The sequence below is a fragment of the Amphiura filiformis genome, chromosome 10, assembly GCF_039555335.1.
Source record: "Amphiura filiformis chromosome 10, Afil_fr2py, whole genome shotgun sequence".
In the NCBI taxonomy this organism is placed as follows: domain Eukaryota; kingdom Metazoa; phylum Echinodermata; class Ophiuroidea; order Amphilepidida; family Amphiuridae; genus Amphiura; species Amphiura filiformis.
The window spans coordinates 13178427-13196816 of record NC_092637.1 but is presented as its reverse complement, the minus strand read 5'-3'; the positions used below and the strand labels follow the sequence as shown (position 1 = coordinate 13196816).

At 35.4% G+C, this 18390-nt stretch overlaps 1 protein-coding gene across 1 annotated transcript; it reads right to left on the bottom strand.

The window, feature by feature from the left end:
- Positions 1 to 5378: 5378 nt before the first annotated feature.
- On the bottom strand, positions 5379 to 11377 carry LOC140162127 (uncharacterized). The gene is made up of 2 exons (XM_072185401.1): positions 10455 to 11377; positions 5379 to 8580 (listed from the first exon to the last, which is right to left on the bottom strand). Exon 2 carries the CDS (start codon positions 8493 to 8495, stop codon positions 7326 to 7328), a length of 1170 nt encoding a protein of 389 aa, XP_072041502.1. The 5' UTR covers positions 8496 to 8580; positions 10455 to 11377; the 3' UTR covers positions 5379 to 7325.
- Between the last annotated feature and the right edge of the window lie 7013 nt (positions 11378 to 18390).

The window sequence follows — 18390 nt, the reverse complement described above, 5'->3', positions numbered from 1 at the left end:
CTGCGCACCTGCATGCTAAAACTTTTCACGCCAACACAATACACTAATGTTGACATAGCCCGAAATAGCCTGAAATTGGCCTTCTGTCCTGGCATTTTTGTGAAGATACTATGCCTGTAGTCTGGATGGTCATTGAATTACCTATTATACAATTACACAGTATTATATAGTACCAGGGACTGTGTATGAACACCTAATTAGTCACACATCAATAAAATCAACATTTACTCAAAAGGATGAAATGTCCTTTTTGGAAGATTGTCAACATCTCATAATGTCCTTTTTGTAGGTCAAGATTGCCATCATGAACATCTCATACCTATAAGGCTGTTGGTGTAGCAAAGTGAGGAGGGTATATGTGCAAAAGTTGTTTTTTTCATTACACTTACTCGCAGCTACCATGGCAACGCTGTACCTCGACTCGCCAATTATAGGTATGGGTGTCGCTCAGTTTGTAATATTTTTTGTGATATATAAAATTAAGTGAATGAAAAAGAATTTGTTATATAAAACAAATATTGAATGTATTTATTCGTTCAATGTAAAGAATGTTTTCCTTCGGTGAATTATATTTCACCCCATGAAAATATTCTTACCATTGTACTTCTCATGCTTATATTATAAACATTCAATATTTGTATACCAACACTATACGTCCGGTCCCGTGGGACCAGACGCGAAAAGCGGAACCATTTTGATGCCAAAATCTTTAAATAGATCGATTTTGAAGTAGTTATCAACACATTTTGAATGGAATCCATTACTAAGTCTGAAATCTATACTATTCGATTTAGCAAATATAACTCGATAAGGTTTAGGCAATTTCTTCGTAACAACTCTCTTCTTCTTACATATTCCATTTAAACTAACTAAACTCAACCCAGAAAGTATCGAAACGATTATAGATGGTCAGATATATCGGAAACTGAAATATATAGCAAAACATATTTAATGCATATAAAGGGCAGCTTTCTCCCGCGCATTTTGATACCTTTTTTTGTTGCTCTACGATATCATTTGGTCGAGTTATGGGCACTTGAGTTGCTTCAAGTCAGATTTTAAAAGTTGCACTTAGCTCCTATTTAAAAATTTCAGATCGATGGGGGGGGGCACGTGCCCCCGTGCCCCTATGATGCTACGCCACTGGCGGTGCGTTTGGATCTTGCACAATAACAAAACAATCATGATGCACTTGTGCTAAATGTTGAGTGCAATGCACTCCTCTGCGGGGCTTGTGCATTGGACTTATCAACACTCTGTGCGCATGTAGTACGGAGTCATATTTCTCGAGCAACAAGTGATGCGCATTTGTTAACCTATAATTAGTCTACGTTGGTCAAATCTGAACCCGTGCTAAATATTTATCAAAACTTTCATCAAATATCGTTAATTATCGTTAATTGTTGTTTTTACTTTTTCATTCAATCTCTTTTGAAAACTTGACATGTTTCATGGAAGACAAAACAAAAGCAACTCATGAAAGGGTGATGACTCAGTTGAATGATATTGCCACCACTGGATGTATCTTGAACTTTGAAAACAAAGTAATTCAACAGAATAATTACGAGGGAACCGGCACAAATAGACCCACACAATTATGGTGATAAAGGCGTATACAGACTATGAAGTTGTAATATTATAGGTTAATGAACGAGTATTGTTGGGAGAGAAATCGGGGCTTGTGCATTAGACGCATCAACATCAGCGCGCGTGCAACAAGTAATATGCGATTAACCTAGACGCCACGTTCCCGGAACCACCGCTAGGTGGCAGCACACGACTAAAGTTTTGAAGGAACACCTGAATTGCTTTCATATGCTCAGACCTGGTAATGCTCAGAGATGGCCGAGATATCTATGATGTAGCCACAATTTTGACATTGTAGCGCATGGAATGCCATAGAATGGTTTCAAAAGGGATGGAAACGCTGATAAATATACGAAATAGCATAGATCTGGGTCAAAAAAGGTCAGGTTATAGGTAAATTGGTTCAGGTCAAATTCAGGCATCAATTTTGAATACATGTGATAGTCTGTGATATCATACATGTCATAATGAGGCATACATTTTGATATTTTGTCTGTTACTGGATATATAATGGAAATGTGTGAGGTGGATATACTAAAATACCTTGGGATGTGTAAATGGTGAGTACAATTTAGATTGCCTAGTTGAGATGGATTGGGCAAATAAATATAAAATAGTTACCAAAATCACAAAAATGAAGCTTACGGAAAACTACCTAATATGGTGGTATAGGTGACAAAAAATACAATCTTTTTCAACATTGCTGTAGTGTGGTTGCGGTAACCTGTTACCTATGGCTTAATTAAGTTTCAGTGAAATAGTGTCCCAAGTTCAAAATACAAAATATAGCTCAACATTGAAAATAGAAGCATTTTAACCGGTTCGTTTTTTGATAGTCATAAAAGAAATCAAGGACCACTTATTCCTATTTTACATATCCAAAATTTTAACGAAATCCGTTGATAGTAAGCTTTCCAAAATGAAATGAATTTAAAACATCAGTGATGTACCACTTTTTGGCTTATACCATTGGAAGTATGTACGCATCATTGATACTGATGCCACCAATTGAACAAGAAGATTTACCCCCTTCATTTTGCATACCACTTTGTCCAATTTCTTTTTCTCATTTCTTCACAAAATGCAAAAAAATGCAAAAATAATGCAATGGGTGTAGTACCCCCTTAAGGCTTTAACATTATTAATTCCTTCAATACAAACCAAGTGTAGGTACTCTGTGATCCATATCAGGGTTAGGATGTGGGTACAAAGTCATAAGGTTGCAATGTGCGTCAATGTTACAACCGTTAAAATGTTACAACCGTTACAACATTAAATGTTATGAAACATTAACAATGAATGATATTTCATTGTTTTATCCAGGTTTGTTATAATAAGAGGAACTATGACAATCATAAGACAGAACCTTACTGTGATTATTTGGTTCATTTTGTAAGTTATACGTCATTTTGACATGTGCGTCAACCATTGACGCACAGAAATATGCCACTTTTGTGCGTCAAGAGATCTCCTGAACTATATATTTACATAGAAGTGAGTATTTCATAATTTTCATAACCAACTTTATTATGACATCTTGGATATAATATGAAAAAAAAGTGAGATATTGTTAATTTTTTTAGTTTCATGACATTTTGTCTTAAATTGTAACGGTTGTAACATTGACGCACGTTACAACCGTTACGACATTGTAATTCATCTCCTAGCAAACAGTGCAGTACACCTGGTTTATTATGAAGCAATCAATGGTGTTAACCTAAGAAAATTAAACCAAAGACCATACGGTACATAGTCAATTTTTCAATGCTCAGTCTTTCATTCATTTGTCGTCCTCTTGTGCGTCAAGAACTGTCAATACAACAAATATGTGACAACCGTTACTAATTTTCCCCATAGGGTTTACATGGACACATTTTTCAAAATTGAGGTAGGATATTGAATTTTTGCTCGCTATCTCCTTACTCATGAAGATTAACAATGGTCATAATTAAAATCGGAAAGTAAATAGGAAAAAAAGATTAGGGCAAAATAACCAAAAGGGGTCTCATTACTGTGGAAACACCTAAAGTCTGCACAAAAAGTAACTCAGCTGTTATAAATACGCATATAGATTCAGAACTAATAATTGTTTTCACAATATTTCAACATAGAGAGAAGGATGATTTATTTACACGCATTTTGATACCCAATTCGTCAAATGTCGTTCAATATTAACAACACAGTAGTGCTTTTACAGAAAACTACCCGAATTTAAAAGTTGGTACAAAAATTTACCGTATGCTTAAAACAAAAGCCATTTCCAGGAGCCATTAAGGGCGTACTACACCCATATATTGGTTTGATTGGTCTAAATAAATATTTTTTCATTTATAGCTAGGCGATATATGCACGGATCATGTGAAATAAAAAAAAAAATAAAAAAAGAAGAAAAAAGTGCTTTTAAACAATTGTAGTAAGTCATTTTAGCCCTATATATATTTTGTTTACTGTATCCTAGTTACTCAGATGCGTGTTTCATAACAAACCATGATTTATTCTATTCAGCATGTTCAAGTAGGGTACATCAATAGAATACATTAAATCCTTTGTTATACTCTCTATAGAAAATCTAGTGGTGCATGCAAAATATATAAACACTTACACAATGGATGTATAGTCATTAGTCAATAATATTATAATGTGTTGTTAGGAGAAGAAAAGGCTATTAGGTCACCGTATGTCAGGTTATAGGTCAATTGGTTCAGGTCAAATTTAAGCATCAATTTTGAATACACATGTGAGAGTTTGTGATATCATAATGAGGAATAATTTTGATATTCTGTCTTTAACTGGATATATATCGAGAAGTGCAAGGTGGATATACTAATATACCTTGGGATGTAAATGGTGAGTACAATTTAGAATGCCTAGTTGCGATGGATTTCACAAATAAATATAAAATAGTTACCAAAATCACAAACGTTAAGCTTACGGAAAACTACCCAATATGGTGGTATAGGTGACAAGAAATACAATTTTTTTCAACATTGCTGTAGTATGGTTGTGGTAACCTGCTACATGTGGCTTAATTAAGTTTCAGTGAAATAATGTCGCAAGTTAAAAATACCAAATATAGCTCAACATTGAAAATAGAAGCCTTTTAACCAGTTCCTTTTTTGATAGTTGTGGAGCACCAAGTTCATGAAGTCATAAAAGAAATCAGGAACCACTTATTCCCATAACGAAATCCGTTGATAGTAAGCTTTCCAAAATGAAGTGAATTTAAATCATCAGTGATGTACCACCTTTTGGCTTCTACTTTTAAAAGCATGTAAGCTACGTTGATACCGATGCCACCAATAAAACGAGAAGATTTGCCCCTTCATTTTGCATACCACTTTGTCCATTTTTTTTTGTAATTTCTTCACAAAATGCAAAAAAATGCAAAAAAAAATCAATGGGTGTAGTACCCCTTAAGGGCGCATTTACACCACATCACTGCGCGAAAGGTGCAATTATGGTGATGAGTTCCGGTTAAAAGTATATGGCTACTTGAGACAATGTGGTGTCCTTAGGGACCATGTTCTTCGTGAGGAGGTTGGCATGTTCTGATTTAAATGAAAGATGCTGACCTAAAATAGATTCACAAGAAAAGTAGGTCCTGTCCGAAATTACTGCTAACGGAACAAGTTTTAATGCTAGTTTTGGCGTTGAAAAGCGGCGTCGCTTTTCAACATTTTTTAATAAAAAAACTTTATCTATGAAGTTCCCTAAAATTGAAGCTTAAATGAAATATCAGTCCTGCTTAATTTAACACCTCATTCGGCACGATGCGAGTTTTTTCCACTAAGCTATATACGCATTTGAATGATAAGAGTTTCAAAAGTGACACATTTGGATATTTCCTCCTTCAAGGCGATTTCCGTTGCCTTTGTTGCGGGCTCATTACAGCATGGCAGATGAACGTTCACTTCACTGTGTTCAATATCGGCGTGCTACGAGGTATATCAGTCAATGTAACTTTTTCTCACATTTGAAAAGCTCTTTTTTATGCAAATTGCTATAAGTTGGAGAAATTTAAGTCGTATCGTGCTGAATGAGTTATCAAAATACGCCATTTTCCCCATCTACATATGTGACGTGTCATATAAAAAGAGACACTTTTCAATTTTGAGTGTTTTGCATGAAGAGGTATTTTGCTCCACAACACCGTTTTCCCCCAAGGTATTGAGTTCGTAAGTTAGGGTATTATAAAATTGGAAATCGAGATATCGGCCTTAAAAATATTATGATTATTGACAATGCTGAGAGTAGGTATTACCTTGAAAAATGTCTCAAAATATGCCAGTTATATTTCGATCTGAAACTATAAGACACAATTTTAAAAATGATTAACATCACAAATTTGCAACAAACCCAAATTGTGAAAAAAATCACCCCGGGCAGATGTTTTGCTATTTCTCCATTTACGATCCTGCCCACAATGTCTCGTTTCAATATACCACGTCACATATTACTTTATTATGTAGTTTAGGTTTAGTTTCTTTATTAACAAATGTTTTAAGTGTACGGATACTTTTTGTGCGCAGTAAATATGAACTCTTTCCACGCCGGTGTTGTCTGCAGACGACAAGTTTCATTTTGTTAATTTAAAAATTTCATGAACATATAGAATCGGCATGAAAAATGCATTACAGTGATTACAAGCAAGCCTGGTATTGGTTTTAAAATAGCTCTTGATATTTTGAGAAAATATCTCAAAACGTTTTATGTTGAACCCTAATGCCGGTAGGTAGAGCATTTTTAAAAGCGCATTATTTCATTAATTTACGAAGTCAATGTTATTGATAGAAAAGCTATTATCATCATGATCATCGAGTTAAGAGATCATAAATGTGTCAGAATTCAAGTGAGTAAAATAATTATTTATTTGTAAAATGTTACACTGCAAATTTATACTGTATGTACAATTACTTTATTAAACAATAAACATGATCTGCAAAATACCCCCCCCCCCAACCTGGTAAATGGTCATATCGAGGGCTTAGAGCCAGAACTAGCTATGTCCATTTGTTTTCTCAATTACATGTTTCTCATTTCGGTAACAAATGGACGGTTAATTCTGCCCTCCATAAGAAAATGTAAGTGACTTTGGGGTATATGCATGGTCACTTGTGTCTAACTAATTATACAACTGTTCACCATGCATATACCCCAAAGTCACTTGCATTTATAATGGAGGGCATAATTAACCGTACATTTGTTGCCGAAATGAGTATCATGTAATTGAGAAAACAAATGGACATAACTAGTTCTGGCTCTAAACTCTCGATATCAAGATTGAAGAAAAAAGCGTTCTGGGTCACTCAGCATAATGAGAGATATTGGCATAACGCATTTAAATATGCATGTAATACAGGTCCTAAGGACGTCTTGATACACTGTGTGCCCTGAAAATGCTGCGTTAACATGGTTAACATGGTTGATGTGGCAATATAATAGTAAAAGTATAAAAATAAATCTTTAAAATAAATATGTTTTGGGTCGGCCTAAGAACATGAAGAAGGTGGGGTCGGTCGGCCGAAAACAACCAAACGCGGTTTTTGACCAAAAACAAAGAGGGGTATTGCAGTATATTTTAACATGTTTAATTTCTGTCACTGTTCCCGGTGATGTTGATGGACGTTTTTCTGGAAAATGCGTTAATACTATCTATAAACAATAAACAATATCGTCTTCTATATCATGATATCGAAACTACATCACATGTTTCAAAACTGTCTCTTCCATCGTCAAACTTAGCTAGGTCCATATTTAGCATCATTTACTTCTTCCACCCATTTAAGAATCCTTCCAACCTGCGATGCGTTCAAATTTTCAACTTCTTCAAATATCACATTGCCCTGTTTTGCTTGAAAACCCTTATTCGTGTTATTCAGCGCGTTTTGAGACTGTGGAGACGACCGCGATTCACTATCATAGGTTGATTCTGTATTATCTCTGTCTCTAGGAGAATTTGATTTAGTTCCTGTTTTGTCCTGTTGTGCGTTCTTTGCCGCCATTGTATTCGGAAGGCGTAGACCATTTGGAAGCAATGCGTTACTCTTGTGCGATTTCTTGTGTGATATTGTATTGCCAGGTGGTTTTGGAACCAGAACAACTGCAGGAGCTTTGTTAGTATCAATCCCATTGGAAGGAATAGGAGTTCCAGTCCTGGCCTTCCTTCGTGGACTTTGTCGACGATCGTTACTAGAAACCGACATATCCTCATGTCCATTCTCTTCAGAACTACATGTTTTTATCGTAATATCTGAGGATAATCTTCTACCGTGGCTGCGACAAGATTTAAACAGAGAGGACTGGTCATCGGAATCGCTAATGTGTTCGCAAGACTTTGCGGATATATTATTTTTCAGTTTGTTTACTTCGCCCCGTGGTGTGTATCTACCGGCAAATAACTCCAAGGATGTCGAATTCGGAAGGCTTTGTCTCCTGTTAGTCAATCTTACAGAACTGGTTATATCTTCCGAATTGACTTGACCCCGTGCTGTGTTTCTACCTGCAAATAACTCCAAGGATGCCGAATTTGGAAGGCTTGGCCGTCTGTTAGTCAATCTTAAAGAACTAGTGGTTACCTCTTCCGAATTCGGTAGACTTGATCTCTTATTAGTGACACCACTCAAATCATTGACGTCACAACGCGCTTGAAGTTTACTTGCGTAAAGTTCCAAACTCGAGGAATTCGGCAGACTTGCACGTCTGTAATATAATCGTGATGGCCCCCAATTATTTCCTGCATTATATCCGTTTTTATGACATGAATCTTCGGCGCCATTTTGTTTCCATTGAGAGGACCATCTTGGCTTAAGGCTCCGAACTGGAATTACGCCATTGATCGGAGGCAATCCTGAAGTCGTACCCAAAGGGAATTGTTCTACAGGTAAATTATGTTTCTCTTGCAATGACATAATGTCAGCTTCTATGTCCACGTCTTCTGGTACGAATGGCAGTGACGGCTTGAAGACTGGAAGAGCTCCACAGAGAGTCTGAGGCCTGCAAGAAATCATATTGACAAAAGTCTTTTTGAATACGTCTCTTGATATGAAAGTATATCATGCAAGATAAGAGTAACATTAAACAAGAGCAAAAACCAGTCTGAACAATTTGAACGACAAAGTGAATACTGAATTAATTATTTCAATTACACTGAAACAGTCATCATGTAACAACTGTGTATTGTGGCCATTGTCATGATTATAGTCAAAAAGACCTCACCGAGAGTCATCACTAGGATCCACAATATGCTCATCTATGAAGGCACAGTTCTTCAACTCCAATATATTTGAACATTCATTGACTGACCTTTGAAAATTTGGGTACAAAAACTCATACTCTGCATCTTGAGGTCAAATTTTATACTATGATTGTTTGATTGAGGTTATCAAACTTTGTATTGGGATGAGGCCATTCTGGTCCATAGTGTATAGGCCGAGTTATAAAAGAAGATACATCCGCTTTAGTTCGAAATCAAAATGCAGGGGATATTTCTCAGCACGTTATGATCATGATTTTACAAATAGACCAACGTGATGGATGACTTCTGTTTTGATAATGTAGTTGTTTTAATGATTAAATAGGATCTCTTTATCTTATCTGGTTTTTAATTATTTACACACCGTCTGTATATATGTATTCAAAGTGTCCAATCATTTGCGATTCGCTTTAAAATGAAAAGATATAGCTATAAGCAATACAAATCCCGTCAAAATACGCACTTTTATTATTTGGTAGCTAGACAAACAAGATCAATATATCATGATTATTGGAATGATTATTCTGATGTTATTCTTATTCGGCAATTTCAAATAATTATTTAATCATTGTGAAAATAAAATAAAAATCTCATGCCCATTTCTATTCTGGTGTTCTGTATAATGGCTAAAATACGGCGTTATTCTCTAATTTGAAAGCAAGCATGGAAACCCCTCGGGCACTCCACTAAACTTTAGAAGTGACGGATATGTGCCTGCCGACGTCGGGAAGTAGAATCATAGACCTATAAGTATAAAACGTACATGTAGTTTAAAAAAAAGCCAAAAAGCCACACAAAAACCCCCCAAAAAACAAAAACAAAAAAATACAAGAAAACAAACAAACAAACAAAAAACAACAACAAAATAAAACAAAACAAAAAAAGAAATGGGGTATAACAATATGAAAAAGGGGCTCATTGGGTATACAATTTTGTAAAGGGGTGATCGCCATGCACGTGGGTCAAACGTACGTTTCAGTAACATTTAAATATTTATGGAAACTTTTTTTTTTGCAAACATTTTCACAAACTATTTTGTCAACACAAATAACATGTCACAATGTTTTAACAAGTTTTCAAAATTAATTTGAATGTTCTTACATATACCTTTTATATAAGCCCCTTCACAATTGATTTTGAGTTAACCGTTTCCCTCCTGTATCCAAAATTGAAAATTGCAAAATATTTAATTGTTTGATTTTTATTTGGCATTTTCTTTGTTAAATGACTCTGACATTTTCATTATATTCATTTGCTAATGCTCTCTTACTTTGATCATCCTAACTATGATGCTGAACAAACAAAGAACGCCCTTGCATTATTATCAATGTATAAAATCAACCATAATTGCAATTATAATTAAACCCCGCAGTGCCAAAATGAACCGTTGATATCCCGGAGTTAATATTGGCCTGTGATCACTGTTTCATAATAAAGAAAGTAATAAGTAATTAATAATTAAAATTTACCTCGTGCCTTTTTAAAATCTTAAACAGTAAACAAAGAAATTAATGTGAAGGGCCTAACCCCGAAACAGTTTTCTGGCAAACTTTTTCAGTGAAAGTTTTTTGTTTGCTGGGTTATTATTTTTTAAGAATCGAAAAAAAAAGCTTACCGTACTCAAGATGAATCGGCTTCACAATATCAGAGCAGAGTGTTATATCAATATTTTCCTGGTATACAACATCGCATCAGATCTAAGAGTACGAAGCTGTCAGATTTCCGCGTCAAAATAATGCAATAATGATTAAGATGATTCAGGTTTATCAGTTTGTAAGTGATAAGCAAAGTGTAAATATATCAATATGTTCCTGGTACACACAAATCACAGTAAGAGTACGAAGCTGTCAGATGTCCGCGTTAAAATCGTCCTTTCTCATTGGCAACAGTGATCAAGGTGATTCAGTTTGATCAGTTTATAAATGATCTTGGAATCAATTCCTTCGAATTTTCTTGAAACTGTCAATAAATTAACGAAGTGAAACACGACCTCTGATTTTGACATGTACTTCCAATCTCCAATGTCATCCGGGCATTCTACCTTCAAATCGCAAATGTCTTCAGATGGAATATCGGAGTAGATAAAGCAGCAATTGTACATTTCATTTCGGGAAATATCTTCGGTGCCTTATTCCATAAATCGCTTATTTGTTCCAAGATTTGACTCCGTTCAGGCATTTTATATCGAGCATAATTATTCTTGTCGTAACAGTACAGTCTATCCAAACGAAACCTCTGATTCCAAATTTTGACAGAAACAACGAAAAGATGCGAGTTGTTGTGTCACCAGTCGTTCTTCTGGCATTGTGTTGCATTTAGTTCAACATCCCGAGTCCTTTTTGTCCTTTTTTGTAACGCATGAAATCTTTATCAATTTTTCAATTGATTTTCCCAGTGTGTACCTAATCCAACTTTTTTCCGCTAAATGACTAACTTAATCCCACAAAATAACTTCATAACACTATCACACTGGTTTATAAACGGAAGCTATTCTGCCAAATACTGACAGTTTAAAATGGAAATGAACAGAAAAGCACATTTTGTCAGAGAATCGTGCATCCAAATGGAATTTTTTTTTTTTTTTTTACATGCATTAAGAGTTCAAATGGCCAAAAATTAGACTATTGTTATTTTGGATCATAGTCAATAATTTTGTAAGCGAGACAGCCATCAGATTAAATTGACGGAAATTATTCAATATCGTATTGATAAAGGATTAAAACATTAACTTACATCATCTGTAACATATCAATAAAAGACTTTCTAAACCACAGGTCATGTGAAGAGTATTCTCGTGCAAACTTATTGTTTTCAAGTGTCCTCACAAAAGTTTTTTTTTCTTTTATCATGCTATTAATATTCGCTAAAATGAACGCAAAAGTGGGTTCCCTACAATTTGGCCGAGTCATTTGGTTGTCTAATGTGCACATGTAACGCGGCGTGATCTCCAATATTTTAGACAGAGCTATTAATAGTCAGGACCGGGCCCACTTCCCGGAGCCACAAACAAAATTGCGTTGACTTCTAGTTAGTAAAACAATTTGGACAACTTTTGAATGTTACATGTTTAAATTTGAATAAATGTTTTTCCTCTGGGAAAACAGAAAGAAAAAGAAAACAAAACAACAACAACAACAACAAAAATACACACATGCACACACAAAATAAAATGAACCAAACAAAAAAACAAATACAAAAAAAATGTCAGCACAGACTGAATGAACTGCCCAGCAAACACAAAACTGTTTATATTTGGGTTTTGGTTTTATAGATAAAAACGTTTTAATAACATTAAAATGTCAGGTTATTTAAAAGTCATGAAAACATTAAAAAAAAAAATTTAACAATATTTTTAAAATGTTTTCAAAATGTTATTGTAAAATATTGTTTGCAAATATTTTGTTAACACTTATTAATTTATGCTACAGATATGAATGAATGAATGAATGAATTAATTCAATATGTACGGAAGCTACTAATAATATAGTTGTCATGCTTGTTGCAATGTTCTTTTTCGCTGTTTCCAAATTACAATTTTTTTCTCAGATAACAGGTTGTATCAAAATGATTGGTACCCATCAATTTCCAGTGATTATTGACATGATTGCCATATCAAAATGCAACACAGGATTCGTATTATTTGTTGATAAATGTCATAAACAGTCATATAACATGTATAACAATAAGTTTTGGTAATTTCAAGAGGATCCGATATTGCATTTGGATGGAGCGGGATTTTCAGTAACCACCGAAACTGATGGGTGCCAATCATTTTGATACAGCTTGTAGGCCTATACATCACATTATTACATGATTTTAAATTTAAAAATGGACCGCATACAAATGGGGTTTCCAATAAACTTTATAAACATGATATAATTGACTATGCATCGATATGATTAAGCTCCGTAAAAACTAAGATATTTGTATTAAAATATAGTAAATCCCTAATATAGATTCGATTGATTTAATTGCACTTCTTACAACATTTATAGGCCTACACGGATTAAGTAAAACGAACACTAATTACTAACACCCGATATAACTTGTTTGCATGTTTGCATCCACTATGACTTGTTTGAATGGTCTAATCCACCGCTATTCCATTTAAAAAGCACACTCCCCTTGTGGAAGAATCTTCGCCTTGGAGCAGGCTAAGAATTTCAAATGGAATGAAGAAATCAGGCAGATCCATTTGAATGTCACACTCCCTCTGAGAAAGATCCAACCTGAATCTTCCACAGACATGACCACACCAACAGACAGAGGGTGAGTTTCAAATAGCTAGTTGATTAATTTGTTAATTTCATTTGAAATTTATACTCCCCCTGTGGAAGATATTTTCAAAATATTCCACAGGGAGGGGGTGGATTTTAAATGGAATAGCCCAGTTATAGTTTTAATTGGTACCTGAATCTACAATAACTATAATCATGCGCAGTATCATGGAAAATTTCATAATGCATTACGGATATCGTGTCATTGATCCCGACATTGACGCAAATCAATACTTTCATTACCATTGATCGGAATATCTATGTAATATTTACAGTTATTCAACAATCTATTAAAGGAATCTTTAATGCATTTCTATGACCAATGATGATCGATTGTTGGTCGTATTCAGGCCCGTACGCAGGATTTTTTTTTGGGGGGGTGCTGATTTTGAAAAAGTGGACTTTTTTCCAAAGGGGGGGGGGGGCGATTTTGTGAAAAGTGGACTTTTCCCCAAAAATTTGGACCTTTTTTGACCAAAAACCGTAAAAAATCGCAAATTCTTAAATTTTGGGACTTTTTGTATACTTTTACAAATTTGGGGAGGTGCGGTCGCACCCCCGCACCCCCCCTGCGTACGGGCCTGGTCGTATTATATGTTGTTGATTTCGTAATGTCATTTCCAATTCTACATACAGCATTCAGGTGTGATTCAGGAGATATATGTTTACGTTCACACTCAGTTTATTAAATTGATCGGAATAATGTAATCTATACAATACTCAAAACTAAATTTAAAAGAGTCTTTTATGCATTTGTTATGACCAATGTTGATGATAACATAATTATGATGATTATGTTGGCTATTTCAATACAGCATCCAGGAAATACAGAACACAAACAGTATAAATAGTAGAGGACCAGCGCTAATGTTTCGTGACCAAATCTTAGAACAAAGGTTTGAAAGTGTTTTTGTCATGCCTGAAGCAAGGGTACTGAACAAATTTGGCTTGGACTTCCCTCTTCAAAGAGTCAGGCATTGTTGGCAGGTCATTGTTGGCCATTAAGGTCAAACAGGGGTCAAATTTATAAATTATACCAATTCTTTTAAGAAGTATACCAAATTACTCGCCTGGTCATAAGGAATCTAAAAAAGTATATATATAGTTTGCCTATCTGCGACCTTTGGTTACCGAGCTTTAGTCAGAAACGTTCTATCTAGAACTATAGCCTACATACAGCTTTCAGAAAATACAGGTACACAAACAGTATAAAGTTCGTTAAACCAACAGACCTGGAATCAACCGCTATCGCATCGCATTTTAAATTAAATATCCTTTTTGCACACACTTTAAAATGGAGTGCAAAATTGCCACACATCAGCTTTTTAACATCTTCAGCAACATGATAATAATGAAGCGCCCTGTCGCATTTCATTATAATTACCCCCTGGACGTACACTACTGATCATCTAACAACATTTCTGATTGGTTGATAACTTGAAATGCTCATTTTAATTGCCAATTATGACTAGGCTTTAAACTTCTTATGGTCAAACTTGCATTTGCAGATGATCTTATTAATACCCTCCTTGATTGGTTCAAAATTGGACACAATCTTCATGTTGGCCAATCGGCAGGTTCTTCTCATGGGGTTAACTAAAATAGTTTCTAAAAATGTTTCCCCAAATATTCTAACATATTACGACTTTTGGTGTTGTTGTGAATCAACTATAGCGCCATACGGTATGACCAATTAATTTTAACTGAATTTTAGACTTTAGACCGTATACTCATGATTTAGCATCAGAAATCACAGATCTTGTTTAAATAGCCCCATAATCAAAAAGATATTTAAAATTTAAAAGGTAATAAAGTTGGATTCCTTCAAAGCAGTCATGTATGGAGGCAAACATTTCTAGCACCTCCAAAAAATAAATAAAAAAAATAAATTGATAAATAAAAAAAATACAAATAAAAAGTGGGGGAGGAACAGTTTTTGACGAGTCAAAAAAAAAAAAAAAAAAAGAAAAGAAAAAGGGATTGGGTTGGGTATTTTTGGCACTGCCAAAGGAGAAGGGGAAAGCGATTTTTGGTAAACCATTTTGAGAATCCATCACTCCGGGGGTATGAATATTACACAGCCCCTAAAATGTAATGTATAAAATGATAAAATACCAGTGGCGTAGATTCCTTTTTGACATTGGGGGGATGGGGTTGGAAAAATTCTTGAAGTATAGTGAATCTAGAACTTTTTGGCGACAGAATAAGTTGATTGTACAAATGCTTGTAGAGCGCGCGAAAAATGTTGCCATTTTGAAGCTAAACTGGTAAAATATGGTGCAAAAGTGGAATAAATATGCGATTTGGGGGCTAAAATGGCCAAATATAAGGTTAATTTGGGCAGAAACCCACATACAGGCCTCAACATGGGGGGGGGGGGGTGATTGTATGGACCACCCCCCCTCTGGCAGAATATTGAGGGGGATTTATCCCCCCCCATCTCCCATGGGATCTACGCCTATGTAAAATACCAGGCCCATACCCTTAATAATAAACACAACATTTCATATTTATTGATTTGGTATCAAGGCCATACAACCCTTCCCGTGTCACTTTATTTTCAATGTGAGACCTTGAAGATGCGATTAAGCAAAATGAGTTTATTGTTGACTCAAATCGAATTCCATAATTTTATATTTCTACAGGAGAAGTTATTAGTAATTTCAGTATAAACCTACATGTTTCTATTTGGTATCGATTGTTATATTCAAAATTTTGTCTCCACAAAAGTTGAAATAAAGAAAATAATACTGACATTTTTCTCCCAATATCTGCAACTAACGTTTCCGACTTTCATCTTATTTTGTTTGATCAACAACGGCCTCTTTTACACAATGGATTTTATCATTATTTTATATTTACATACAAAGGACATTTATATCTCGGCAGACAAGTGTTCATCACGTATTAAACATGTTAAACGTGTTGTTGATTTTTCCACGGTTGCGTGTCATTTTTTGGATTAGATTTTGAATGCATAATAGAAGAAAATCATCAAAACCATGTTTGTTCTCATATGTTGAAACTAACTTGTATGAAGATGACGATGAAGATGAGGATATACATGAAGAAGAAGAAGAAGAATGAAGATGAAGATGAACATGAAGATGAAGATGAAGATGAAGATGAAGACGATGAAGATGAAGATGAAGATGAAGATGGAGATGAAGATGAAGATGAAGATGAAGATGAAGATGAAGATGAAGATGAAGATGAAGATGAAGATGAAGACGAAGACGAAGACGGAGACGAAGATAAAGATAAAGATAAAGATAAAGATAAAGATAAAGATGAAGATAAAGATAAAGATAAAGATAAAGATAAAGATAAAGATGGAGATGGAGGTGGAGGTGGAGATGGAGATGGAGATGGAGATGGAGATGGAGATGGAGATGGAGATGGAGATGGAGATGAAGATGGAGATGGACATGATGGAGATGAAGATTAAAATGAATATGAAGGTGAACTTGATGGAGAGGCGTAGATGAAGATGCACGAAGATGAGGATGCATGAAAAATAATAAGAAGTTGAACACTGATGGCGCTATTTATCTTAAATCTTGTTTGCATCTTTACAAGGGTCAAGCCCGATCCTGACTCCACTTCGCAGCGCGATGCGAATCGATGCTGTGATGCTTTTCAAAAATCGCAGTATCACGAGATGAAATTAAAATGTAGAAAGGTTAAATGCCTCCCCCAATAATTTGATAAGAGGATGGCCCATACAATCATCCCCAATGTTGACGCGTGTATGTGGGTATCATGCGCGTATTTTGCAGGGGGGGCTTTTGGGGCGCTACCCCGGGGTAAAAAGGGCGGCGAAAAAGAGAAAAGAAAAAAAGGAAAGAAGGAAGAGAAAAGAAAGAAAGAAAGAAAGAGGAAAGAAAGAAAGAGAAAGAGGAAAGAAAGAAAGAAAAAGAACTAGATCTGGTTACAGATCTGGACCTAGCCGGTGCCGGAAATGCCAGTCTTAAAGTTTATGGACATCTCACACCATTAATGGTGCATCGCTGTAGCATGTAGGGGCTTTATCCGTCTTCCATAGGCTGAGATACAGCTACTTTTCCGTAATTTTAAACATTTTTTGCAAATTTGACGTTTTGACCTCCTTAATGACCTTTGACCCCAATATAAAAAAAACCTCATATACACCACGAAAATGCATTGTTACAGTTTAAATTAAAAAAATCTACTATGCTTAGTTATGGAGATAAAAATTCTTGAAGTTATTTAGCTTAAAACCGGAAATGACGTCTAAATGACCTTTGACCAAAAAATAAAAATACCGTGCATACATGGGGTAACACTAATGCATATATGAAGTTTATATCACTCTGGTCTGGTTATGTTTTGAGATAAAAAAAAATGAACATATTTGATGATTTTTGGTTTTTGACCGGAAGCGACCCCTTAATGACCTTTGACCCCGAAACTGTACACACCCCAAAGACCCTGGTTGGTAGCAATGCATGTGTGCTAATGACAACACTCTGCTATGTAATTTGTAAAAACAGTGATTTTTTGAATATTTTTAGCTTTTAGACCGGAAATGACCCCTTAATGACCTTTGACCCAAATTCTGTGAATAATTTATAGGCACTGGATATAGCCGATGCATATGTGTAAGTGACATCAACGTACTATGTAATTTGTGGCAGAAGAAGCATTTTGAAGATATTTGGTTTTATACCGGAAATGACCCCTTAATGACCTTTGACCCCAAATTTGTGAATATCCTATAGACACTGGATATAGCCGATGCATATGTGCAAGTGACGTCATTGTAGGATGTAACATGTAGGAGAAGAAGCATTTTGAAATTTGTTGCCAGAAGAAAGAAGAAAGAAGAAAGATCCGATAGCATCACAAGACCTAGCCGGTGTCCCGGCTAGGTAAAGAAAGAAAAAAGAAAGAGAAAAAGGAAGAGAAAAGAAGAAAGAAAAGAAAAGAAAGAAAGAGAAAAGAGGAAAGAAAGAAAGGAAAGAGGAAACAATGGGTGGGGCGGCACATACAAGGAGGCTCCTTGTAATCAGCACTGAGAAGAAAAGATGAGGGATAGGGGCGGCTTGTAGGGCGCACATATCAAGTACGAGATGTAACCAGTCAGGAGAAAAGGGAGATAGAGCAGCTTGTAGCCAACCAACCATGATGGAGAGATAGAGGGGTGGCACATACCAGGAATGCAGATAGAGGGCGGCTTGTAGCCAACCAACCTTGATAGAGAGATAGAGGGGCGGCACATACCAGGAATGCAGAGAGGGCGGCTTGTAACCA